At 43.4% G+C, this 27,802-nt stretch overlaps 1 protein-coding gene and 1 long non-coding RNA gene across 2 annotated transcripts in view; both read left to right on the top strand.

Annotated features, from left to right (window-relative positions):
* Positions 1-8,914: 8,914 nt before the first annotated feature.
* ABHD17C (abhydrolase domain containing 17C, depalmitoylase) overlaps positions 8,915-27,802 on the top strand; it is a 29,394-nt gene continuing 10,506 nt past the window's right edge. The window contains exon 1 of the mRNA XM_015873079.2: positions 8,915-10,149. Coding sequence (XP_015728565.1) covers positions 9,617-10,149 — 533 coding nt within the window. The 5' untranslated portion in view covers positions 8,915-9,616. The remainder of the gene's footprint in view (positions 10,150-27,802) is intronic.
* LOC116653897 lies at positions 10,834-21,229 on the top strand. The gene is made up of 2 exons (XR_004308505.1): positions 10,834-17,965; positions 21,052-21,229. It is a non-coding gene; the product is annotated as an uncharacterized LOC116653897 (long non-coding RNA).

Here is a 27,802-nt window from a genome sequence, read left to right as displayed (position 1 = left end):
GTAAATCAGGAGCTTCCCTTCAGTCCAGTGGAGTCAGCATTAAACTCACGGCCAGGCCAGACCATGCTTGTCTCAGCACAGAGGGTGTTCCTGTGTCCAAAGTAGTGAACGCATAGGGAAAAAAGTCTAAAACGTCTCAGGGACAACCACATCCTTGAGCTTCACCTTTATCCTCTTTGCCACCTGAATTAATTCCCCAAGCACTTCAGCTCAAGCTGTGTTCAGCTCCTTTATCACTTACAGCCCTTTTCCGTCCGTTTATCCTTTGACCAGATCTCGCACTGACTGACCTGGATTCACTCATTTCTGTGCAGATCAGCCAAGACTCCCAGGCTGCAGATGTGGGTCACTGTGCATAGCATACACGGTCATAGCAGAGGTGTCCTTCCCTCCCTCTGAGCAGTGATGCCTTCCTGCTACCACTTGAAGCTGCCTTTCCACCTCCTGAACTGTGTCTGGCTTCTGCAGGCAGAATGCTGGTAAGCAGTGCGAGGAAAGTGAGGTAAAAGGGACTGGCTTTGTTGGAAAACTTCAGCCCTGAAGCAAATGCAGCAGCTTGCGGCTCCCCAGCCAGGGGGTGCTGCCAAACGGATGCACTGCAGCGAGCGCTGACAAGAAACAAATGTATCTGAGATGGAGAAATAATCTTTCTGTTAAAGCTTACCGCAAACAAAGCTGCAAATGTTGCTATTGGGGTGGAAGCTTGAGCCGTGACAGAGTGGATTTTCCATCCCTCAGTAAACCTGATTTCAGCCAAAACTGTGAAGCAGAAGGCTTTCTGCTTAAAAGCAAACAAACAGAAGCCAAAGATCTCCCCTTTAAGTCTGCTTTCTATTTGGACGAGGCTAAAATTATGCTTAGAATTGTATTTATTGCTGCTCTGAAGGGACCCAGTCCAGAAAAACAGGAAAGTGGCTTGGTGCATGTGGACAGCTTTACTCATTTCATGGAACTGTGGAACCGATTCGAGTCAGCACTTGAAGTTCAGAATGAAAACTCATCCGATTTCTAGAAGAAACAAAAACTCAGTCCCATTTCAGTACAATTAAAGGAGTGCACTGAACTATAACCCATTCCCTTTTGGAAATGTAGGCAGTAATGGTAACCTTTGAGAACAGACACCTCCCAGGCTGGATGCTTGGAAATGAACAGCATAATTCAGGTAATGACATTCGCTGTAAGGCCAAGGAACCCACTGCGTCGTGTTACTCCCGTGCTGCACTTTGACACTGTTCCCTAGAGCAAGCTGCAAGTATTTTTATTAGTACAGTGTGAATGACTCAACCCCACAGGGTTTTTTCCTTCAGTCCCTGTGAGACCAAGGGGCAGGAAGAGGAAAACTCTGTGTTTCACATGGAAAGTTTTCCAGCGTCCTTGTGAAACTTGTCAGACTTTCCTCCTTTGCTTTCCAACTCCGCAGCACTCCTGCTGCAGGCTGGTGAGGGCTGTGAGTACATGTGGAAGTGATGGCTGATGTGTCAAGCTACACACTGCTTCAGGTCCACCTATTCCTCATTGGAGCCAAGGCAGCCCGGCATATGCTTTGGGTTTTATCTTCTGCGCAGCCCTCTAATCCTTCCTCAGGAAATTACCGTGTAGTTTATCTGTACCTCGGCATTAAGCTTTAAAACCTCAAGATTTGAACTGCCCCTTTACTGCTTTTCTTTCTTATATACGTAGCTGTTGTAACCTCATTAACTATTTAGCATCCTGTCCAGTGATCACCATGAACTCAGCTCAGCAAGATCTCAGGGTTGGAACATCCAAAGGAAAATGTCAGTGGTCTCCTTATCTGATACATTTTGGTTAGCAGAGGTTTAAAAGAATCAGTAACAGGCCCTTAATGAGAAATGCTTGGCAAGAAGATATGAAATAACTACTAAGCTGGTTTAGAGCTATTTCCTTTTTCATTCGTTCTGCCTTATCTAAATGCATCTTAACATTAATCTGCTGTCGTACTAACTTGGACTGTTTTGCTTCTGGGTTTAGCATCCACATCTCTTGTTATTTAATTTCATTGCTTGTAGTTCACCAGTAAATTAAGAGTGTCTGTTGAACTGTGAGCCCATCCTCCTGCAACCCAAGTGATCAGCAGCACATCTCTACAAAACCCCCCAGTCTATAATGATCTGTTATTGAGTGAAATATTTTATCCCTTTAGGAAAATGTGAGTGTTTGATTCTGTGGGACACTGTTTGCCATTCAGGGGTGGAGAGCTGACTTATGGGGTAAGGTTGGGCCATGGTTGACATTTTGCTACACAGCAATGCCCTCGTGGCACCCATGGCCAAGCTAAGGGCTGCCCAAGACCACCTCAGCCATCCCAGCTGGCCTACAGCCATGGCAGCGAATGTCATCCATAGAAAAGAAGGGGTCTGAAAATAGGAACATTCCATGCTTCCTAAAAAGGCAGCTGGCCCAAACACATCCCTGCACTCAGCGCTGTATTTGTTTGCAACTCTGCAGGTGCCCAGTGTGTTGAATGTATTCAGAGCAGAGAAATGCAACCTGATAAGGACAACTGTGATGTTTTGCACTTTGGTAGGAATAATCAACTGCAAAGAAATGGGATGAAGAGACAACTGAGTGAGCAGCAGTAGTGCTGGCGAGGTGTGGAGGTTAGAGGGGGTTGCCGGCTCAATGGGAGCCAGCCATATCGTGCAGCTCTTAACAAAAAAAAAATGAGGAAAAAAAAAGCCAAAGTCATACTGAGATGGATCAGTGAAAGTTCAGTCTATAAGCTGTGAGATCATCCTATTGCTCTACTCAGCATGTATTAGGCCACAGCTGGGGGACCTCATCCAGCCTGGGGCCAGGCACTTGAGGACAGCTGTGGGTCACCTTCAGAGAAGAAAAGGAATAATTGAGAAACAGAACTTTTGAAGGAATGTTGAAGGAACTGCTTGAGCTGGAAGAAATGGCTGAGGAAAGACAAGGATAAGGATGCAGGCAGCTGCTGTGAAGAGGATAACAAGCTATTCCTAATGATGATGTAGGTAGGAAAGGGAGCTTAAGGTGGGCTTAAATTACAGAACCACAGAGTTCAGAAATTAAGAAAAAGGACAGCACGGTGAAAGAACAGGTCCCCAGTGGAATAGGCTGCCTGGTACTGCCTCACCAGAAGCGCTACTGAAGAGGTTAAAAAGCCTTTTTAAGGAACAACGTGGGTTTGCCTTCAAGCAGGACAGGGACACTTCCTAACACACTTCCTAAAAGGTCACTCCATTCTTCTTTATGCTTCTGTGCTTGGATTAAATGTTTTTTTTTTTCTGTGTGTCCATGTGAGGAACAAAGCCAGGATGTGCCTTTTCTCCTGCCTCTAATGCTCTTTCCACAGAGAGGAGCATCTCAGGCAGTTTCCCCTCTTTCCTCCAGATGCATTCATTCAGTGCACCTGGCCTCTGCAGCCCCCCAGCAGCTCCACCAAAGAGGGAATGTATATGGTATGGATACAAAGACTGTCTTCACTTGAATGACAGCTGGAAAGGTTCATATGCTTCAGTTAAACACTGCTGATTTGTTACAGACAGCAGTATGCATAAGCCTGAATGTATTTTGCTATTCCAATTACTTGACTGGCACTCATGAGTGGGAACCTGAGCTTTATTTCCGCTGACCCTGAAAACCCCCTGGAGGTTTATGATGAAATGAAGCAGACGTTTTCTGGTGATATCTGGAAAATGATGACACAACGACCACTCATTCTAATTTTCTCGGGAAACAAAGTGAGATATCATCAGAGCTTCCATATTGCTGCAGGGTAATTTGGAGGGTCTCTATTTTTATTCCCTCACCACACACGGATTTGGCAATGCTATGCAGATACAGAGGCCGAGATTGTGCACCCCACAGCCCCTCCCATAAACATGTACACACACATAAACCAGATGAGCAGCAATTCTGGCTCATGCTGATAAATCAGATCATCTTAATAGGTGAGTTGTTGTAATGAATGGATGTTTACGCTTTGGTCACACTAGTGACTGCGCTATAGTAGACGTACACAAATCAGCTTTTAATTGGTAGTTTGATTACTGGTCTAGACACAGTGGCACAGAGCTCTGTCTCTGTCCATATTTTGTTCAGTAATAAAGCCTTGGTGCCAACTCCAGTTTCTGACCTGAAAGAAGTGCATCAGTTACAGCTTCCATACAGAGGGCCTGAAGAGCTTGCAGTGTGTTTGCTATAGCCATGTTGAATGCAAGGATGGGTGCAAAGTGTGAATCAGCCGCTCTCAGGTTACCACAACTGCTGGGAGCCCAGCTGGAAGCCAGGCTCTAAGTGAGAATCCCAGACAGCTCAGCACAGTAAGAATTCTCACTGGGAAATACGGTGAAAAATGGTGCATGAAGACATAAATGCAGAGAGAAATGCACCTGCAGGAATGTGCTCAGTAGAAACTAGTTTGCCTTTCACCTCAAGTATGCTATGACCCTGACTGCAAGGTGGGTACAGAAAGTGGTTTTCAGTTCTACAATTATTCTTTTTTTTTTCTTTTTTCTTTTTCCCCTGTGGGTTTTCTATTGTTTCTCTCTTTTCTCTTTTCTCACTGTTTTTCACATTTCTTTTTCCTAAGGCCTTCAGTACTGCTTCATCTCAGTTCTTCCCAATGTAGCAGCGCAGATTTATGTCTCCTTTCATTTCCCATGACACTGCTTAGAGTCACGGGACAAAAATCAGCCTTTTTGTGCCAGATTTCACAGCCATTCTCCCCACCGCTCCTGAATGAGTCTAGGTTGCCATTCCCTCGAGGACTAAACTAGATTGGGATTTATTAAACCCTGAGCCCCGTTTGAATGATATACAGCCTCAGGCAGCAAGCACTAAGGCAAATGATACTGCTTCTTTGTAAAAGCACAGTAAACCATGCTACAGAGTGCATCGCTCCAGGCATTCCTAAACTATCTTGTCCTGTGTCAGCAACTCTCTATAGAGCTTTCACTGCTCCATTTTTTCCACTGCTCCCACCCTGTGCATTTCAATACAGTAAGGAAAAGAATTTGTCCTTAATTGAAATTCCTTTCATCAGCCCAGATATAGCCTGAACAAAGATACTGACATGAAAAAGCAGCCAAGAACATATCTTTCAAACGTCAGTTTGCCAGTGACAAGCATAAAATGCAGTCACTGCAAATCAAGACTCTAAATCCCTATTGTATATCACATAGCTGCCACTTTGTCGCCTCCCCCCACCGTCCCTCCCATAAGTTTTGATGTTTCTTCATCCTTGTTTTCCTTTCCACATTCTTCTCATACTGTATTCACAGCAAATGTGAGGATAGCTGGCTCTTGATTAAACTCTTGCAGACTTAGAGAAAGCCCTTTTAACCCTGGAATGGTGTCATTTATCTTAAACTTCTGCCTCTGGAAGAAATCGATCATTCAAGCTCTGTGAGTTTTCTCTATTTTTTCCCCCTTTTTTATTCATTCTGGTAAAGTAATTGATGCACTTTTGCCCACATAGACCTGTAAATTTAATGCTCCGTGAGTTTACATGGCAGGAAATTGCTACAGTCTTGTTCAGCAGCAGAAAGAGAAATAAGAAATGCAAGTTCTTTCCATTGGCACAATGTAGGGAAGGATACACCCAACAGAAAAAAAACCTAAGTATAGGCCTTTTACTGAGGGCTATATTTAGCCTGCTTACCATGGGTGCCTAATTTATGTGTTACACCTTATACTCTTGGCAACATGGAGACCAGTCTGGTGCCTTGTTGGCTGAGCATGCTGGTTAATAGCATCTCTGTTAATAGCATCCCTTGCACTTTGGTTTGGTAGACTCTAGTGTGACCTGGACTGGGAGAGACATTCCCTTTCAGCCTTGCTATTGCTTCAATACACTCTGGCGCAGGTCTGGGATACATGAACTCTGATTTATATAAACAGTAAGCAATAATACTCACACTCCTCATGCAGACTTTATTCAGGAGCTCAGCAGAAATGCTTTTAGTTTGGAGTCTGTAAGCAGTCGTGAAATAAGGTGGAGGTTACATGCATGAAGGTTATTAGATGTGGACAGCTTACCCAGCTGTGACAGTCCCACAGTTGGAGTGCAGCAGGAAGTCAGGCATGGTTAATGTATAAGATACACAGTCTTCAGAGTGCTGCTGCCAGGTGTCTTATTTGGTTTCAGTTTCACCACCTTTTTGCTTATTCTTCTGTCTATCCAGGCTCAGGAAAATGAAGTGGAATGTAAAGTGTTCTGCCCTTTTAACCAGCATGGTGGGGCTGAAGAACATCCATCACTAGCTGGTTAAAGCCTGATGCTAAAAGTCTCACTGACAGATACTTGAGTTTCTTCCTACCCTTTAGTTTGGCCTGGCAATCTATAATTGAATATGCTTGAACATTCTACCCCTGAAGGCCATCTACTAACATTTAGTGAAGAAAGAGGGTACTTCACTGAGTCCTAATGTCATGTTAGTCACAAGGCACAGCAGTAGGGATATCTTTATTTACAGATCATTAAGAAGATGAGTTCTGTGGTAACAGGAAGATATAATTGTTTTTCTTGAGCATTTTCAAGGTATTTGGTCAAGTGAAAACTATGCAGATGCCTGCTGGCTGCAAAATGAAAAGGAGAAAGATAAGAGGGTAGTATGGGGTTGAGAGATGGCCCAAGAGAGACTGCTGGCTTGAAGCAGTATTATTGAAGGGAACACACAGAGGAGGATCCCAAATGGTCATTCTTCAAGCAGTGGTTTGAGGGGTTGAGCATGAGAAACAGTGGCACACTCCCTATCCTATTTCTGTGCTAACCACAGCAGAGTACCTGGACATAATGATGTGGAAAGGAGTGCAGAAGCTTTGCATTTCCTGGAAACATTCTCATCCCAAGGCAGCTGTTAAGTTCTTTAGCAAAAGAGGTGGCTGGAGGACAGAGGGAGAAACCTGTGAGGAACATAAGCATCCAAGGAGCAGCCAGCATGATGGACCATGGTAATTAGGAAGCTCTAAGACTTGTCTAACATTTTAGGAGAACGAATCAAGCTCTATGCAGTGCCAGGCACAGGGTGTGTAAAAGACATGAAGCCATCCATGCCCAGCAGTCCACAGCCACCCCTCCAGCCTCTGCCCAGCAACATGCAGAACAGCCCCAGCACCAACTGGTAAACCAGAAGGCTTAAGAAGTGTCTGCCATTGAAGTGCCATGCAAATGGACAGATAAAAATTCTCTTCATTTGTGCTCTTTTAGGCACATTGCATTGCAGGTCCCTTTTGACATCTCAGGATAACGGATATACAGTGAATATGAGCTAATTTTAAGCCTTGATTACTTTACTTTCTCAAACCACAAACTTGTTGGTAGCGTTTTCAGAGCTCTGCAGGAATTCCCTTTACTTACTTCTCCGTCCTCACGCAGCACAGCTTCCTTTTGAGTCACTCCCTCTTGCTCCTTTCTTCATTTTAATCTCCAAGACTTTGGCAAATGTTATCATTCTTGAGAAAGCACCCACGGTGCAGGAACTATTTGATTGCACTAGAGATGGACTGAGATTAATGTAAACTACAGAGAGTGTATTAGGAGAACAATGAAAAACTCCAATGAGTTTTTGCACAGCCTAGTTCACTTGAGGAGCAAATTTCTTGACACTTCCCCTTGGAGTCCAAGATGACACTTTAATCTCACCATTAAAAACATGACCTAAGGAAGGAGCAGGGTGGAGCATGGGAAACATTGTCCTTTTAATTGTCTACTCTGGAGCAGCAATCTCTTTATGATATAACAGCCCTTGCCGTCTGGCTCCAGGCGAGTCATACTCCCTTTGAGAGGGTTCTGAGAAATGTTACTTTCAGTAGGTGGTACATGACCAAATTCCAGCTCTTATCTTGGTTTCAGCATGTGTGCAATGGGAGGGACAAGCTTTTCTCAGATCTCGCCAGCCAAATGACTTCTCAGGGCATACCCAGGGCGTTCTCAGCGTTATTTCAGTACTCCATCAGAATACGAATAGTGCCCATTATAACAGTGTAGATAGAGCTTGAAGCTGCTTGTGATCTCCTAGAAAATTCACAGTGTTCCTCATTTATCTGTTCTGCGTTTTCTTTACCCAGATTGTTCCATCTCACTCTGCGAAGGAATCAGTTTCATCAGCTGATTGCTCCGTATGGGCTCTGATTCTGCCATCTGAAAGCACCCAGAGCACAACATCACTATGTAGGATGTGCTTCAGTGCTCAGCCAGACCCAGGAGGCCTCTCCAGCTCCCAGCAGGACGTGCCTGGGACTCAGGTAACAAATGGCTGTTCACTGTCCTCTGGAGGAAACCTTTCTACACCATAGGCCATGTTTTCAAGCCATTGGAGACACTCAGCTGTCAGTTTCTCCCTCAACCATCACCACAGCCACAATTATGGCTGACTGAACTTTTTAAAAATCCCCATTGTGAGTAAAACTATAAAGATTGAGTGGGGGTCGGCCTTACTTTCTACATGCCAAAGACAAAGGATGATCACGCGTGATTGACTCTTCTATGATTATCTGAGAAAAACTCACACTTTGCAAATGTTAACGCTAGGAAAGTTAGGTTTGTCACTAACGAAATGACCTCAGCTCAATGTCATTACTGAGTTTTTGATGCTTTGTTCCTCAAGTCAAGTGAACGATGCATTAATAGAGCACTGGGAAGGTGCTTTACAGGTGGTGGGTATCAAGGCAGGGTGGTGGCTGAGCTACATGTGTTTCCTATATGGGCTGTGAGGGATACCCCGGGTTGGAAGGCTCAGAGCAGCACTGAGCGCTAAGGTGCAGCCACCTCCGCACAGGGCCCCGAACCGGCACTACCGCGCATGCGCGAGTGGTGGGCGGCCACGGAGAGGGGAGGGGGCGTCCCCCCCTTCCCTGTGCACGTGACCCAGTCTGCAGCGGGGGGCTCTTAAAGGGCCAGGCTCCCAGCTCCCCGCGTTGTGCCCCGCTTGTATCTACGCGTTTCCTCTCACCGCCTCGCCCGCCCCGCCCCTCTCCTCGCACCTGTCGTTCTGCCCGGTTCAGGCCTTAGGGGGCGGCCGTGAGCCGAGGCGCAGCGTGGGCAGGGCCGGGCCCCAGCCTCGAACCCGCCGGCACCTGCGGCCCCGCACCCGTAACCCGGAAGCGGTGCGGGCGGCGACGAGGGGAGAGCGCCGGGACATGGCGGCTGCCTGCTCTGCCTGTGCGCCGCGGCCGGCATGGCCCTGAGCGCGGCCACGAGCGGCTGAGCATCGACCTTGGCGTCCCCTTCATTCCGCCGGACCTTCCTCCTCCTCCTCCTCTTCCTCCCGTCTCTGCCGCTCGGGGGCTGCTGAGGGGCCGCTCGCTGTGTGCGGGGCCGGGGCGGAGCCGCGCGGGGCTGTGAGGGGGGGATTGCGGGCAGTGCGGGAGGTGGGTGCGTGCTACGGGCTGCCCGCTGGATCCAGGGGCCGGGCTGGGGCTGCATCCCCCGTAGGTGTTTGTTTAGGGTTAGGGCTGAGGGGCTGGTGGTACTTGTGCCGTGTGCGATTTGTGTTTATCAGCTCGTTTGAAAGCTGCGCTGATCATCTGGGTGATCTGTAGTTCCTCAAAGGGCGTTGCGGGAGGGCAGCGGGTCGGCCGCTTCGTTTCCATCCTAAGGCAGGTTAGAGCTTCTTCGCCGGCGTCTCTGATGCCAGAACAAGGCCCCAGAATGAACGGTTTCTCTCTGGGCGAGCTGTGCTGGCTGTTCTGCTGCCCGCCATGCCCCAGCCGCATCGCTGCCAAGCTGGCCTTCCTGCCCCCGGAGCCCACCTACACCGTGCTGCCCCCCGAGCAGCAGCAGGAGGCTGGGGCGGCCTCTGGGGCTGCCACCCCAACGGGATCGGGCACCTGCAGCCTGCACCTGAGCGAGAGGGCGGACTGGCAGTACTCGCAGCGGGAACTGGACGCCGTGGAAGTGTTCTTCTCCCGCACGGCTCGAGATAACAGGCTGGGCTGTATGTTCGTACGCTGTGCGCCCACCGGCCGGTACACGCTGCTCTTCTCACACGGTAATGCTGTGGACCTGGGCCAGATGTGCAGCTTCTACATTGGCCTTGGTTCCCGCATCAACTGCAACGTCTTCTCTTACGACTACTCTGGCTATGGGGTGAGCACCGGCAAGCCCTCCGAGAAAAACCTGTATGCAGACATTGATGCTGCCTGGCAGGCCCTCAGGACAAGGTAAACATTGGGTGCGAGGTGCTTCGATGGCTGTTTAATCCTAAGAAGTACAGTGTCTGTACAGTTAACCGACCCACTGCGAGGCAGAGGGAAGGGTCTGTAGATGATTTGAGTTACCTTGATGGTGTCAGCGGGTGTTCCACCAGCAGTTAGGGTGATTTGCTAGATAGCTTTGTTTGAAGGATGTTCAAGCCTTCGTTCATGGGCCTTTTCTAGATTTAGGGATTTATGCAGACGTATTATATGGTAGCCATTGCTATATCCTTATAAATCTCTGTACTGAGCAGGAGGTACCGCACTGATTGCAGATTGAGCTTGCCAGATGCAAAAAAAAATCCTTTTGTTTGAGATTTCCATTGGTGTAAATGTTTCCCTACATTTATTATGCTTAGAAGTAAACCTCCTGAGCCTGGGCTTTGAATTTGGCAGTGGCCTGGCCTGGTGCTTACCAGGAAACTGCTGTCACTCTGCAATGTGTCTGGCATTTTGCACAAGCTCAAGTGACGTACGTGTCTTTCTCTTTTGGCAACCAAACTGCTATTAAAGTTGGGTAGGGCAGTGAGGCGGAAGGAAAGAATGTTGACAGGTGAGAGCTGGGGATTCTGCCAGGTGGAGAGGCCGAAGGAGGTGGCATCTAAAGGGATGTAGCAGTAATGAGAAGACTAGCAAGGCAGTGTGGTGAGTAGTAGCATGGGGCCCATGTGTTTTGGGAAATCCAGAACAGAGCTCTTTTACTGAACTCCTTGTTGTGTTTGTGTGGCATTCCTGGGCTTCCATCTACAGAGACCATGAGTGACTTCTGCTGTTGCGTAAGTGGTTCTTAAAGAATGGAAGCAGGAGCCTGAGAAAGTTTAAGGTGTTGCATTAGGGCAGGAAAAAAGAGCAAAGGATGGCTTCTTTCGTTGGCTCTGTGGCTGCGTAGTTGAACTTGGCTTACATGGAGTAATGTCTGTTTTAGGGATATGTGCCAGCTTCAAAAATAGTGACGGGAGTTGTTACCAATTTAGATAATTGGCTTTTCAAGGATCTGGGGATTGGTCAGTTGTAGAGTCCAGCTGGCTTCTGACATTGGCCAGCCCAGGTCAGTTTAAGATCATGGGGGAAAGTTACTCTCTCATAGCAAGTGTTCTGTCTGTGTGGTGGGTGACAGACTCTGGGTTCATTTGTTCAATACTCTTAAAAATTAAAACCACACAAAAGCAGATGTTGCTTGAATGTAAATAATATGGCTTTATGTAAAGAAATAATTTGATAGTCATCTATCCTGCACAAAGTCTAATTGTCACTATATTGCATGTAGGTGATGTAAATAAGCTTTAAGAAAGGAAAAGTGCTTTGAATAATCTAGGCCTGATTAATGCTTGTCCTTCAGTACCAGTATTTTTTCTCCATCTCACTATTTAGTTGATACTTTTTCAAGAAAACCTTTCTAGCTCTGGAAATGTGCTTTCACATCTGCTTGGAAGTGCTCAGGCATGTGGCATGTGTTTAAGACCAGCGCAGATGCAGAAACAAGGCAGTCCTTCACTCAGGTCTATTGAGAAGCCTGACCTAGGAGGCGATGCCAACGTGTGCCTGGTTTTGCTTTGAGAGGATTGGCTCCTTCTATTGAAGTGTATCTGAAGGAAGTTTATAATTCCACATTCGAGTCCTTTCTGTGGTTTCTACAAGATTGAGGTTATGTTCATTTTTTAATTGAGGAGTTGAAATTTGCAAACTCTTACGTTGCTGTATTTGTCAGTCTCAGATCTCAGCGCTATGCTAGAGAAGCTGTGTTACCATCATTATATCTTTGGAAGCCAAGGAGAATATTACAGTATTTTAGGTTCAGTGAAGGAATTGGTTACTCTAACATGTAGACCTCATTCGTTTTGTTTCTTAGATTCTGTCCTCTCTGATGACTTTCATGGTTGTTAGGACGAAGCAATGATCATCCTAATGATCTTCGAGTTCTCTAAGCAGTAGCGGTGTGAGCTTTAAAGGACTGACCACTTTTTGTAGCTCTGTTTAATACATCCAGGCAGCTTATTATTAAATTAAATGTTCTGGTGTAAAAATATAAGTCTGGCTTCTGAGGTGAAATGTCGTACGATGCTGTTCCTGTTCCAGCAGATCATTGGTAACTTCCAAGCTTGCGTGGGGTTTCATTCTCCATGCAGATTCCCAGCGTTTGGCCTGTAGTCATGTGGTAGTGAACTGTAACGCGTAGTTAAAAGTGGAACCTTAAAATAGGAGAGGTTCGCTAGCTATAGAAAGCACTTAGTCATCTGTGCGAAGTTCTGTGGGAAGCTGTTGCTGAATCCTCCAGACATTGCATCTGGCAGCAGAAAGGGATCATTAAATGTTGCAAGTGTTGAGTGTCTTTTTTTTTCTAATTGTGCATGTGAAGTACAACTGATACTTATTAAATATTAACTTATCAGTGTGCTTTGAAAGATGCACCCGGTTGGACAGGAACTTGCACTACACCTGAACAGAACAGATGGCTGCCAAGTTCTAGGAATGATGGTGAACTGTCTGTGGCTACAGACATGCCTGCAGATATTGGCTGTATTTTGTAAAGGTATTGAAATGAAGATCTTGCTATCACATACACAGCTATGAAACCTTATGTAACAAATGATTTTAAAACACTTGGTGAAAAATACCATAGTTGAGGTTTCCATTCCATTCAGTTATCAATTCTCTTTGGAGAATTGGTGGCAACTACTCGCCTTTCTGTTACTTGCTGTAAAGGGTAACTTATTTCCTTCCTGTTAATCAGATGAGTTTTAGTTTTCAAGTGCTAACTGCCTTCCAGCCTACATAAGATGTTGGCATATAATTTTATCCCCTTCAAACGGCCTATTGTAGATGTTCCTTGAGATGTTTAACTGTGTTATTGGTTGTTCTAGTTCGGATATCAAATAACTTATCTGGGCTTAGATGTATTTCCATTTGATTAACAAGTGGAATACTAGCTTTTGATACATGATAGATTTGAATGTATCATTTGAGTACTTCATTCTCAGAACAGATACACTTGAGTCTGTCTCTCAGTCCATTGGTTCACTTCAATTTTTAAGTAGGCAATCGAAATCTGTCACAACGAAGGGAATTGGATTGTAAAAATGATACAGTGGAATGCAAGGGCTTTTGATAAATGGATGGCAGTTAGCTTAGAATATTTAAAACTTGTTTCAAAAAAAAAAAACCCAACACATTCATTATATGAATATTTTATTATTTCCTATGCTGATTATCTGTCACTTCTTATTGCTGTTTCCTTAGCAGGAACTGGTGGATAACTTCAGAGGTTGTGTCTGTTTAGTCAGTCCGCGTTTGCTTCATTTTCCCCCCTTGATTTACCAAATCAGTTACTTTCTGCTTTAATTTTCTCTGTAACAGAATCTTCTCTCATTCTCACTGTCTTGCTCTGTGTGACTTCTCTGGATTGAGCGTTTTAGCATTCAGGTTCAACCTAATGGGTTTTATTCTGTGTAGACCCTTGAAACCTCTTTTAAAGACCGAGCCTTATTTCTTTCTTTCCACTCGGTGCTTCCAGAAGTATTTAATTGAAGAATTTGTAATATGCACTTTGGTTGGATTTGGGAGGACAGGAGTCGTAATTTATTACAGAGAGGCAGATGTGAAACATTCAGCACCTTCCCGATGTGGTTTATACTAGGAATGAAATTTCTCAGCCTATATGCTGTTATAGAAACACAATCAGGATGTAGTATATTAACTTCTATTAGTTTAAGCATAACTTTTCCCAGAGGATTTTTGCATCTTTCTTCCATCTATTTTCTTTAATCACCTTCCCAGCACTGAAGGGATGTAGGCCCAATTTATGAGAAACGTACTGGTGCAGGCTGCTAAATAGCTGAGATTTATTTACTACTTCTATAAATAGATTAAGCACTGAAATTGCAAATGGATGCGTGTAATTTGCAGTACAACGACGCTTTGATTAATCAGGAAACTCAAATTGCATTGTTGTTCAGCTTAGCATTGACTGTAGGCTGTGGGTGTCTGCTCCTCTAAGTGCGTGTTCCTTTGGTTAGAAACAAAAGTGTCCTGGTTTGGTGAAGGCAGAGGTTTGGGTCTAACATTAGCAATGTAAGTCTTGAGGCAGTCAAAGGCTGTGCTTGGCCGAGTCATTGTGAACACTGAGAAGTACCAGGGTTCTGCCCTGCTTCCTTGTTCATGGTGCGTCACCTGGTAGGCAGGCTGAAATGGCCATTGAGTTGTGGATGTTGGAGGGTGAAGGTCAGTGGACAGACTGCATTAATCTGAGTACCTTGTGTTGCCTCTTGCTGCTGTTGTTTCTGGCTACAAATGCTTAGATGTTCTCTGATCTGCAGTAGACAATATGTGCTTGTGTGGCTCCTTGACCTGCTGGTGACAGAGCCTCATAGATATGGCCATTGGTTTAGATATTGGCCTTTTCTGTCATTGACCTTGGTAGGCTATTTCCCTCTCCTAGCTTTTAAATGATGCAGATAAGGTGTCCACAAAGGATGACTTAATGTGTGCTTCCTAATTTTTAACAAGGCTGTTTTTAAAGGCTTAATCTATTCTACCCGCTGTGGTTGGTACTTCAAGAAAAACTGCATAGAACTTGTCTTAAAAATAGAAGCAGACAGAATAGTCTGCTGTAATGTCTGTGATGAGCAGAGATTAATTCAGATGATTAGCATCCCAGGGACAAATACCGACAACTGTTTAAAACAGGTGCTCTGATGTTCAAAGTCACTCCAACTGTTTGTTGAGCTCTGGTGTTGTGTTACATGAATTAGTCACTGCTGTAAAAGAAAGTACTTCTGTTAAATCTTTTCCTACTTCTGTCGGGAGCGTACGATCAAAGCTTGTTTTAAAGAAAATGGCATTTATTTTTTCACTGTCAAGAATATTTTGCGACTGGTGGTATTTAGGAAGGAAACGAAGCTGTCGAAGAACCTTTAGGTGATGATATTTGTCGTCCTGAGTGTGGACAGTCTGAAAGGCAGCCGTTGAAGTGAGGATGTTGGGTAACCCCACTGTGGGAGGGTTGTGGGTCTGGCCCTCAGCATCACCAGGACATTGAACATAAAGGATGTAGGGGCAACAATGGAGCCCTCCAAAATGCAGCCTCAGTCTTTTGGTACTGACTTATTTTGTGGTGTTTGTTTCCAGGCACTGGGCTTGTGGATAAATAGTTAGCAGGACTAACTAGGATTGTCCATGGATTGTGGATACCTGGGAATGTAGTTAGAGTAACACATGAAGCTACAGAAACGAGCTGTCCTCCAGCAGCTGGTTTTGTGAGGAAAAACTCGCACTTCCTGAGCAAGGAGTTATTTATATTTCTCTATGAAATGAAGAAAGCAGGTGGGTTCTTTGGTTTTCAGTTTTTTGGTTCTGTGCCTCTTCCTCATGCAGGGATGTGCTAGTACAAAGGGAATGCCAAGCAATTAGCCTTTTGGAGCCTCGCTGATGGAGCATATGTCTGAATTGCTGCTTTGGTTTTAAGATGAGCCTTGTATGGTGGAGAAAGGCAATGCAATTATAGTAACTTTTACATTTAAATCCCGTCCCAAGTACGCTTTTAAGAAAAATAGCAGGAAACTGATTCTGCAGTTGCACTCTGTATTGACTTGAAGACAACAGTCTCAAAATGATGTAGCACTAATTAAACGGACAAATAACGTTGCTGCTTTTTCTTCAAAGCCAGCAATACGTTTAATGATCAAGTGACAGCCCCTTCTGCCCTCCTTCTCAGAAATAAATCAATTACAAGACTGTGTTGGAAGCAGTTGAGATGAGTCATAAAATAACTTACGGATATGTTGAAACCAGCATGCTTGCACGCATTCTGGGGTTGCTTTGCTAATTAGCACCTAAAAAGGTCAGAATTCCTTCTCTGGTGATTAGCTTCAGATCATTTCAGTTGCCACTGTGCGTTGGAGAAATTAAAATACTTATCCATGTATGAGGTGAGGCTCTCACTGCATTTTCTTGAGTCTCAGGAAGGCACATGAGCTCTAGTAGCTCTTGATTGCTTCTTCATGTTTATTTAAGCCTGCGTTGACTGCTTATACTGGCCTGATGTGGAAGCAATTAAGGATTATTTTGTGTAGCTCAAACTCAGGTTTGGTGTAGGCTAAAACACATTAGGCTCATACACCTCGTGCCTCTAGAAAAATCAGCGTGTAATTGAGGTCAGTGGAGACTGCTATTGTGAATAAGCAATTATGCCTTGGTTAGCTTGCTTTCCAGTTCTTGGATGAACAGTGTATCCCAATCCTGTGTGCTCAACCTGACACCTGATGATGAAGTGGAATTTCATTGCTGCTGTCAAACTGCTTGTTTTGTTGGGTGTGGGAGGCCTTTTGTTTTTCCTCCTAGTGCAGATTGTGTGAGCAATGGAAGTGCGACCAAATCACACGTAGCCCAACGCTGTGCCACACGTTAGGATCCCTCTCCTTCCCATCCATCTTTCTCCCCTTGGTTTCACGTGTCCTGAGGAGCACTTGCGTGTCTTTGGGGAAACCCCTACAGTACTGAAATAAATCTACAACATCACAGTGACAAAAGGGAAATTCCGTGTGGGTTCTTGAAAAATGATGACGTGGAAGATGAGGTTTTGAGTTTGCCTCAAAGTGTAGAGGGAAGCATTTAAATTAGATGTCATCTCCAACTACTGTAGCTGTGGTTTTCATGTGGCGGATTTCTTAGAAGAACTTCAGTTGTGCTTGTCTGGAAGTAATATTATTTATCGGTTGTCTTTAGAAATTCTTTCTAGGCACATCTTTCAAGATGAAATTCCTTTTTTAGCCATTAATTAGAAATTAGCTGTTGTGTTAGTTTTGGGTATATACCTAAAAGGAAGATATGGTCCTAAATCTAATGTCTGGCACACAGCCCTTCTCAAGACATGCTGTGTCAACCAGTAGCTCCCACAGACTTCTTTAAGATTCTTTTTGTATAGGACACAGCCAAATTTCTCAATATCTTGGTGTGTTAGAACAGTTAGATTTGACTGTGTAACGTGGCACGTTTCCTTCTTTGCATGTAGTGCAAATAGACGCATGGGGTAATGAATAATGGGGTCTGAGTAGCCTAAACATTCAGGGAAGGACTTCAGCGTGTTTCTCAGGACAGCGTGCTTTGAGTAATATGGTTTGAAATGTTTCTCTCTCAACAAGAGGGTTGTTTAGAAAAGGGTTTGCTTCGGTTGTAAGATCTTTCTGGGCATTCTTTGCTGCTGACTTGTTAGCATTGCTTTGGATATGCTATGAGAACTTGAAAAAATGGTGGTCAGTAGCAGCAAAGCAGCAAGAATGGCTGTATGTTCTTTCCAGTGTGAGAGAAACTGAGATACAGTTCAGATTATGCCATTATTATTCCATGATTTTTAAGGCTTATTTGTAGCAAATTAAAATAGAGGATCTGCCTTGGGGAAGGTCATTTGTCTAAAGTATTTCATTATATTTTATTTTGTTTATTATAAGACTTGCAATTCATTTTAAGAGCCAACAGCAATACGGGGCTAAACTTCTGTTGAGGATTTTGCATTTGTGGCATATACAGACTATCTACACGTCAAAGGAATATTTTAGTAGTTAATTTGCCTTTACAAACATTGGGCTGTTTGTACAGATCTTTATCTTTGCCCTGTCTCTGTGGAGTCTTCACCAACACGTGATGAATTTGGGTAGGATGAGCATCTAACAGCCTGGGGAAAGGGACATCTTTCAAGCGAATGGTCCTGGTTTTGTGGTGTGTCCTCTAGGGCCAAACTAGATTTGGTCCAACGTGCTGTTTGTTCCTTATAGCTTCATTTCTCACAGAGGTATGTGAATGTCCTGGTGGGTGTGGTGCTTTTTTTTTTTATGTTCATTTTAAGAAGGTAATTCAGCGTAGTATTTATTTTGGAGGTGTTTTCCTGGTCAATTCGTTACCTTGAGGCAGTTGACCAAAAGCCAGACTGACTTCTGCTTCATTACGTCTGGGATGGACCTGAACTTGCAAATGGACTTATATTTTGCCTGCGCTTCCTAGTATTCTTTTTCATTGATCCCTACAATAGAAGCTTTATATTTTCCTATTGCATTGCAGCTTCAGTGTATCTTACTAACGCTACAGAAAACTGTAGTGTTTCGGTCTGGATATGACCATCTTATCAAACTTTACCAGCTGTAAAAGTACCAAGTTGGAGGAGGAGGGGGTCGTGTTTCAACTATAGTTCTACTGTTTTTATGGCTACTAGTTTCTGAGCATGTAACCTTTGCCTCAGCCCAGTTAATGATTACACCATAGGTTGTAGGCATCTGTTTGGTGCAAGAACTACCCTTTCAGGAGTCAGTGCAGCAGTGGTGTTCCACCTGGAGCCTGACTGGTGTGCCTAAAAGGTTCTAACCCCTGCTGGTTAGCTGCCAGATCTCAAACTGTTACCTGTGAAGGAATACAGGCGTAAATGTAGTTGGCTTTCAAATAACTAAATCATTTTAATTTATATGTGCTTTAACAGAGATGCCAGTTGTTTAAGAATGTACTTGAATATGATTTAAATTGAGCCTGAATTTTAAGTCTAAAAGGTAAGGTTGTCATAAATCCTCATTACTGACCCAAATTTGTGAAGGGTGAGAGGTTGCAAGGCTTGCTTGGTCTATTGAATTCTTCTCTAGCCTTTAATAATTCTGCTGAGATGGAGCAAGCTGGTGCCAAATGAACCACCCTTCCAAACTGCATGCCCTTCTGTCAGAGCTCATCTGAGATCTGTACTCACTTTGTGTAGGACACTGAACAGATGCTGTTTATACAAATAAGAACTGGCATCTTCCAATTATTTCAGGAAATTACCCTTTCCATCCAAAAATCCAGTTTAATAATGACCGTAATGAAGGGTGTTAAACCCAAGGATCTTGGATGTTTCTTGTCTGGATGTAGTCTGAAACTTGTTACATTACAGAACTGGGAAATCTGAAGCAAAGATAATAATCTTTGATTACAATAATTAGTCTCTTTGGCTGGACATTCACAGCAATTTTCTGTTTTCTTTTTAATTCCAAAGTAAGTGGTAATTTGGAAAAAAAGGGAGCGGTGTTAGTTTTAACTTAGCTCACTGTTACTGGGATTTTGAAGTGGAGAGGGACTTGATTCAAACAGCATCATCTGTCACTCAAAGCTTATGTCTCTTCCTTCCACTGCTCCCAGTGCTTCTGTGCAGTGCTCTAATGTGAGCTGTCTTCTGCCTTTCACTATAAAGCTGATCAATGTTGTCTGATCCAATTTTCTCTTTAAATATTATTTTAAAATTCTCATTACGTATTTCTATTTTGCCTCTGTCTTGAGAGCTTTGTGGTACCAGGAGGGAGGGAAAAAACGTTCTTTTCTAAGTAACTAAATATGAAAAGTGTGTGTTGGCAGGAAACACAGCAGCAGCTTGTAAATGAGGTGCCCCTGTGACGAAATGGTGAACTCCAGAAAACCAGCACTGTCCAATTGTTACTGACCAAATCGCTATATGGCTAAAGTAGATATCAATACACCAACTCTTCCAAACACAACACTATTATCTGTTCTTTCAAAAATAGAAACTCCATCAGCACGAGGCTCCTTCCTGCTATGCTTGTTTATTGGTAGGCACTTAAGTGCTGGCGTGGCACAAACTGGAACTGCTGGCATTTCTTCCTGCAGAACCAGTTGTTCTCGAGTGATTCTGCAAATAAGCAGGGGACCTGTTTGGTTTACCAGAATTGCATCACAGATTTGGAGGTAAATAGGACGCAAAAGCTACTTCTTTTTGCCTCTTACAATTTCTAAGCTATACCTGCAGGTCAGTATCTACCTTTAGCATCAGCTGGAGTAATGCACTTAAGTGATTGCACTGACAGATGTCCTTGATCCCCACTGCTACTTTGGAGTGGCTGTCTGATAACTGCCAACATCCTTTTCCTGTTCCTCAACCATTTCCCTCAAGAAGGCTTTGCCAAAAAGATTACAAAAGCAATTGGTCCTGTTAAATAGATGAAGCACTGGTGAGGGAAACAAAGGACACAACAGGCATGCTGTTTGACCATTAAAACCCCTGGTTTTGCACAGTGTAGACAAAATGCCTTTTACTCCATGGATAAAATTTAGTGGCTTATGGGTTATTTTTTGTTTTATGTTTTGTTTTTCATGTAATTCAATGCAGGCATCTGTTTGTGTAATAAATGAACGATTTTGTGCTCCGCTTTTAATTCCTGGAGAGCACAGTGTAGGTTTCATCACTGCTAACAAACACACGGGAGAATCGCTGACTCTGTGCTCAGTGGTTCAGGATTCCAAGCAGTAGTTACTGGGGAAAAAGGGAGGGGAGAGATTTTAGCTGTGGGTTTGTGAGGATGAAGGCTTTGGCTAGGAAATTTGATTTTAAGCTCCGAATAGTTATCTGTGGTCTGCTGTCTTAGAACATCTGGTGCTGTTAATCCTGGTGATTGCTGTCTATTTCTTTAATCAGCTTTATATTGACTGCTAGAGAGACCTGAACACTGAATATGCTGAAAGTTCATTAAAGGAATGTGCAGAAGAGAAAATTGAAGTGCTACACCAGCATTTCAATTCGTGTTACTTTATAATGCGTAGATACTATGTAGCATCAAGTCTTGAATTCTGGTAGAGGCAGGTGATCCCATCTTTGGGTGATAAGAATGGAACAGCATGAGGATGCTCTGAAGCTGCAGCTTCCCATTTGTGTGGTACTGTGATGTAAATTACAAGAGGACTTCTGCTTCTTCTTCCTTTTGATCCTTGTATCAGTACATTTTTCTTTTCAAGATCAGAGAAGAAGCTCAAACTGAGAGGAGGGTTTGGGTATCTTGGTAGTATAAGAAGGCTGGTCTTTATCATCAGCATGAAGTGAATGCTCAACATCCATTTATTTGTAAATCACAGGTTGCTCTGAGATCTGATTTTGCTCACCACAGCAGAAGAACGGAAGAGAATTGATGAATCTGATTTTCAAGTCCGAGTGCCAAGAAATGATGAGAAATAAAGAATGCTGAGATTTTCTTCTTTCTGGAAAAAACATTGGAAAAATATTTTCTACCAATAAATCGCTTTCATGAAGTGACTCTCTGCTTCCATTTGGCAGTTATCACTCTTGTTTTCTGTTAAAATATTTAACAAGTGTAGCTGAAAATGGATGGGAGAAAGCAAGAGAGTGGTATTTCTCTGTGAGGATGTGAATATTCTTCACTCTGAAAGCAGATGCTTAAGTGCATACAAATTCACACTGCAATAAAGCTCGGTGTTTGCAGCACTTACAAAACTGATGTGTTTTCTCCACTTAGCTGAGGGCAAGGAGAAATAAAGGTCACGGTGTCATTTATCTAAGTAGAATTGTTTCCAGTTGAGGATTCACAAGAGAAGTCAGTGCAGAGGAAGTGTCAAATGTTTTGATTTTTCAAATCAAAAGAGAACGTTGCCTTTCTTCTTTATATCTGTGGAAGCGGTTTCAGAGTCACTCCAAGAAAGATGAAATATTTCCTGAGAATTGAAGAGGCAGGATGTGCGGTTTGCTGGATACAAGAGCCACGGCTCCTCTTCGCTTAGCTTTTGCATTGAGCCCCTAAATGTTCATTTGGTACCGCTTAATTCTGAGAGAAATCTTTGCCTTATCGAGTATCTTTGTTTGCTCTCCTGTAGTGCATGAGCATATTAATCTAACTATATAAGAGAACAAGGATTGCTACTGCCAGCTGAGTCATCTTCATATAGTGTTTGTCCATAAAATATTCATGTAACAGGGACAGCTGCATCCTACTGCGGTCTGTTCTTTTTAGGGTTCGTAGGGCTGTTCATAGATGCCAATTGTTTTTGCTGCAGGACATCTCCGCTGTTCTCCCTTTCTGCCCCTCATGGCCGTTTTTTTCCCTTTCTGCTGGAGCCTCTCAAATCACTACCGGAGCAGCACTGATGGGGTGGGAAGAAGCAGCACATTTAGGGCTGTGTACTCCTTATCTATTCTGGCCCCCTCTGTAATCCTCTTCAGACTCTGGCTTTGGTCCTCAGCGGGAGAGACTGCGTTCAGATTTCCAGGGGTCTTTGAAGAGCAGTGTGAAAATGGCTTTAACTTTGTCTGCTCTAAATGGATTTCAGATACTAGCACCTGCAGTTTGTTGAGGCTGTTTGGCTTGTTTGTTCCCTGCTGTCAGCATTATGGAGATAAGGTGGAAAGCTTTAGCAACTTGTTTTCTGGGTATAGATACAGATTTCTTTGACATAAAGGACCATACTGTATGAGTGCCACGTATTTGTTAATTTGTAAGTTATACCAAACAGTTGCAGCAAACCAGGTCACTTAATGGGGTTGATCTTCTGTTTCTTAAAAGTTATTTCATCTGTATGTTTTAATGTAGTCTGAAACTAAATAGAAGCATATCAATGAAAACTAAAAAGCCGACACAGCACTCACATGCACATGAGAAAGCTGGTTAGTTTCTTCTGAATTCAGCAGTGGGATTATGACAGGAGTAGGTCTAGAGTATGAATGATCTGCTTTTTTCCCTCCCCTTGCCCTCCTCCCATGTAACTTTCCTAATATTGATCTCTCAAAGGATTAATTTCAGCATGGCACACCATTTAACTCTTCTGGAGCATCATGACAATTGCTTTTAGAAGTGCTTACATATACTTCTATTTTGAGATCTTGTTTTGGAGATGCCTTTTTAAGCTTAGTGTATGTATAACTGATCTATGAAACCTGGAAGTTTTAGGTGATATTTGCAGTTTGATGGCCATTTAAGGTTAGCCTCGTTTCCTTGAGATGATAAAAACCTAATTAAGAGCATTTAGTTAAATCCAAGTGTTGCTGTGAAGTTTTTGTCACCGGTTTTGACTAATTTGCTTTCTAATTGTACCAGGTGAGCTGTGTGCTGACTGGTAAAGAGGGGCCTTGTTTGTTTGTATTGTCTAAATTAAGACACAAGGAACTTAATCAGGGATATATTTAGGGGAGAATCTACACATGACCCTGCATGAGGACAGGATGCTCAGTCACCTTATATGCCTGTGCAGTGATAACTGTATTTTCAGAAAAAAGAGCCAGACATAGTCAAACTAACTGGTGCCACTCTTTTTTTTCCCCCCCCTTTTGTTTGTGTTTTCCTTCCCTGTTCTGGATTGCATGCTTCAGCAATTATTCCCATCCTCTGAGAGCAGCTGAGGTGGCGGAAGGGTAGAAATGTCTGCAATGGGTGGAACAGCAGCAGCTCAGGTCAGAAGCCACTGCACTACTTCTCAGATAAGTAATCCCAGCTCATGAGTCAGAGGCTTAAGACTTTAATAGATGCAGCTCTTGGCAATTAGTGTTGCAGCAAGATGGCCTTGAACTGTTGCATGATGTTACAAGTAGGGAGAGGTGAGGGAAATACTCCAGAAAGTTAATTCGGTGTCTCCTGCAAAGAGGAGTCAGGATAAGAGCAGCGCTTGAGATTTAGTTGAGACGTCAGACTTGCCCCAACAAACAGGTGGGAGTACTAAAAGAATAATGCAGTGCTTCTGAACAGAAATGCTGAGAGAGTTGTGAGCTTGCTTCTTTCAGACCTGTGTTCACCCTCCTCTGCCAGGGGAGGTGAGAGGGCTGCAGGACGGGCTGGAAAAGCAGCCAGCTCACATTGGCTCACTGTGAGTTCTCAGCCTCAGGAATCAGGCAGGGCTTTCCAGTTTGGAAGCAATTGAAATGTAAGAAGCAGTTATGAAAGCACGACACTGGTGGGACTGCATAACCAGTGCTAATATTTGCACTTTTTTTTTCATGTTTCTTAGAGAATCAGATTATTATTTTTTTTCCAAGAACACTTTCTGTACTAGTAGGCACATAACTTGGTTTACTTGAAATCTTTATGTAGAAAGATTTTGCATTTAGATGCACAGATGTCATCAGATTTTTCTTGTTCTTACAACAGGGGGTGTTTTATAACAACCCTTTTAAGAGTGTAATTTTAGGAAGCATTGAACCTCATTTTTTTCAGCTTTTGAGGGCAGAATATCCAGAGTGGAAGCACAGGCTTATTGCTATGGGCTGTCAAACTTTAGTATGTTCTTTAAGAATGCTCTAAACATTTACATATCTTAGCTCTGTATGGTGTACATACAGTATGACGTGTGTGGCTGAATTAAAAGTACCACAACAGGATAAAGATGAGAGAGAAGCCCAGGGTGCAGGTAATAAATTCCTTATTCCAGAAGATACTATGGAGCTTCTCTGTGGAAGTGACAGAACTTTCTCTGCTGTATCAAGTTATTTAAATGCACCTCAGAGACTGGCTATATAGATTTTGTGCACTGGTTACAGTAAAGAGTATATAATGGAAGGTAGCTGACTGTGTTTTTGGTGAATTATTGATAGTGTGGTCAACAAAAATTGTTCTTAGGGGCCAGTAAAGGTTTCCTGTCTGATAAATAAAGCTTAATACTTACGTCTTGCATGTTTGTTTGCTACAAACCAACTTAATTAAATGCAAAATACTTTTTTAAAGCAACTCCAATGCTCTGATTTTAAAGTAATTTAAGTGAGAGATTCATTTTCGTGTGCCATCTACCCACTGCATCTTGTGACTAGACCAGGTGTAAATCAAGGCTGCTGTAAGAAGGCACTATGGGAGGAGCAAGAAACTGAAGAGTAGGGAATTGTGTCTTGTCTTCAAAACCTTAACCTGGTGACACAGTGCTGGCTTCAGGGCTGTAATTGATTTCTAAAGCTGTCAATCAAGGAAGCAAATACAGTTGAACGGATGTGTGTTTAACTCTTACTTCCATTGTCACTAGATTGTCTTTCTCTTTACAGTGGTTTTAATTGTATTCGGTTCTGTGAGCAGGAGAGTTGAAATAAACCTTGAAGAGCTTCAGTGATAAAGATCTCAAATAGTGCTAAGGCATCAAAGCGTGTCTCTTTTTTACCTAGAGAGCAAGTTAACAGAAGAATGGAATACGACCCTGTGCTGGTTATAGGCTGCTTTGAGCGTCCGGAGGGTGATAATGCCTAATTTGTTTACAATTACTTCTACATCAACTAAGTTTAGTCTCTCTCTCTTCTCTTGCAGTGACTACATGTGAGAAGTTGATTGAAATCTTTCATTGCAGGGCACCGTGGTCAGAAAGTTCTATTAATCATTGAAACTGATTTTTTTTCATGTTTTAGCTGTTGTACCAGATACAGCAGGCTTGGATTCTTCTCCAAGTTCAGCAGGGGGTACCCCTTCCTGTTACGTGGAGATATGGCTTCTCTTTTTGTTCTACAAGATGCATGTGTATAATCATACTTGTTAAAAATAAATCACAGTTTCATCATAAGCAGAAGACAATGCTATTGTGCTCCTGACATCGCAGTAGTTTGTTCATGGCTTCCCGTGTTGCTGTTCTGTCCTGCCCGCTTGAGCAGCCAACAACTTGAACAACAGACAAACTAAAGAAAAGCCCATGGGTCTAATTGAGGAAAGTGTCCCCTTCCTCTCATTGTATGAGTGCACACTGAGTATTCATTGTTGTGAAATAGTGGAATGATTAAGATACAAGTTCCAACAGCAGACTTGGCCACATCGCTGCTCATTTTTCAGTGGCCTTCTTGCTGACTTCATCTCAGTATGAGAGAATGAATGATGATAAAGGCAGAGTTACGTTGTTCTCTCACAGCAATATGCCCATGACCTGAGTGCCTGATTAAATGTGAAAGTAAGTTTAGAGGAAACTTATTTCTGTGTATCTTGTGTTGCTATCTGGAGGGAAAAAAAAGGACTCCATTCTGCAGAAGCAACTGTTTCAAAATCAGGCCTTTATACATAATAGCTAGTTCATGTGCTAGACAAACAGGCAGCCTAGCATAAACAGAACAGCAGCATTCAGCCATGTTTGGGGGGGTTGGGGGTCATGCTATAAATACAATTAAGTTCTCAGTGCAAGCGAAAACAAAAGAGGTCTTTCTTGGCACCTCCTTAATAAATAAACCAGCAAGCATGGAGTGCATGTTTTCTGCCCGATCTGCCTTCTGTATCCCGTTCAGCTTCAGTTCAACTAGACTGGAAGAGTTTGCTTGCAGAATGCAGATTTGCAGAAGTATTTCCCAGCTGATGAGGTGTACCACCAACTATTTTGTTGTCCTCTGTTTGTTTCTCTTTTGCTTTTGCTGGACGAATGCTCAAAGAATTACTGGCTGGATGCAGTCTGCGTTTGTTGGGTGGTTTCTGCTGTAAGATCATGAGCTATAAATGAGTGTGAGGAAAGAGCCTGATTTATGGCTAGCAGCAGATGGGCTGCAGAGTGGACCTGCTGCCTGCCAAGGTAACGGGCTGTGGCATGGCTGGGCTGGCAGCAGAATGGTGGTAACGTGGTGTTAGTATCCTAAAGCTACTCATATAGAGCTTTATAAATCTATTCAGTTTACATCAAACAGAAATCTTTACTTGTTTACAGGAAAACATGCTGTTCTTATCCCCAGTGAGAAACCCCTCTGAGCACTTAAGTACAGGAAATGGAGGTGAGAAAATACCATCCATTCCCAAGACAGGACCAGTTATCTGTGACCTACTTATGATATGTGGTGTTTTGAACCATTCTTGCAAACGTGAAGTCATGGTAATTCTGTTGTCTCTATAGGCTGTTGCAGTACTTTCTCAGATGATAGGATAAAAAAACCCTAATCTAAGCCTCTTTGCTGCAATTTTTGCACTGCCATCTTGTCCTGTTCAAACCAGCCAGAGTGCATCCCATCTTCATCTTTGCAGCTGCTTCTTCCATACTTGAAGCCTGCTGTCATGTATCTCTGAAACCTTCTTTCCTACGGAATAAACACATCGTAGTTCTCAAAATCTTTTTATGTGCTTTCTTTCCTCTCCATGCTCTTTCTGTTCTTATCTGAACTCTCCAGTGCCGTGAGATGCTGGGAAGGAGATACTGTATGTTGGCTGAGAACCAGAACCCTCTGAGTGAACCAGGAATAATCTCTGTCTGAACATCTGGCACGTCTAAGTACTGTGTTTACAGTATGACATAGGCTTGTGTCGAACTTGGGATCTGCCATAATGCTCTCTTTTTTTTTTTTTCCCCTGTACACTACTGAGTTTAACCAGTTATACCCCAACAAGGAATGAGGCAGCCTCTGGATTAAGCTGTGCAGTGGTATTGTGTAAGCTGATTTTCTGCTCTTACAGCTGTAAGGATGGGGGGATGTAAGGCAAGATTAGTTGGTGGAGGTAACAGTGTTTGTTAGAGCAGTTAGTGTTGTTGGGGTGGAGAAGGGTGGCATGTGACACCTGAGGAATGAAATTGGTTTCTTTCTATCTTCCACCCTTTGTTGGTTTAGCAGAGGCCATTTTCTTTGCCTAACAAGTGGAAATTATCATATATCCATATGCCTGACTTCAGTGTCAGGTGCTCATTTCCACATCCTTCATCGTGCTTGACGTAATCTGGGAGGAGAAATCTCTGCAAAAAGAGGAGTTTTTCAGTTCTGTCACTTTGCTGCCATTGTGCAGTGATGGTGTGTGAACTGGGAGCTGGGGAGGCTCCTGTGGCTGGTCAGGTAGTGCTGTTAGAAATACATCTGGTCAATGATATAAAATAAGTGAAACTCTTTGCTCCTCATTTTATGGTTATAAGCTTTTCTCCAAGGAGATGTAGTAGAAAACAATTCAGTGTAATTTAATTA

The sequence above is a fragment of the Coturnix japonica genome, chromosome 10 (assembly GCF_001577835.2).
Source record: "Coturnix japonica isolate 7356 chromosome 10, Coturnix japonica 2.1, whole genome shotgun sequence".
Taxonomy (NCBI): Eukaryota; Metazoa; Chordata; class Aves; order Galliformes; family Phasianidae; genus Coturnix; species Coturnix japonica.
The sequence above is the reverse complement of the archived record's forward strand: the minus strand, read 5'-3'. Positions and strand labels throughout refer to the sequence as shown.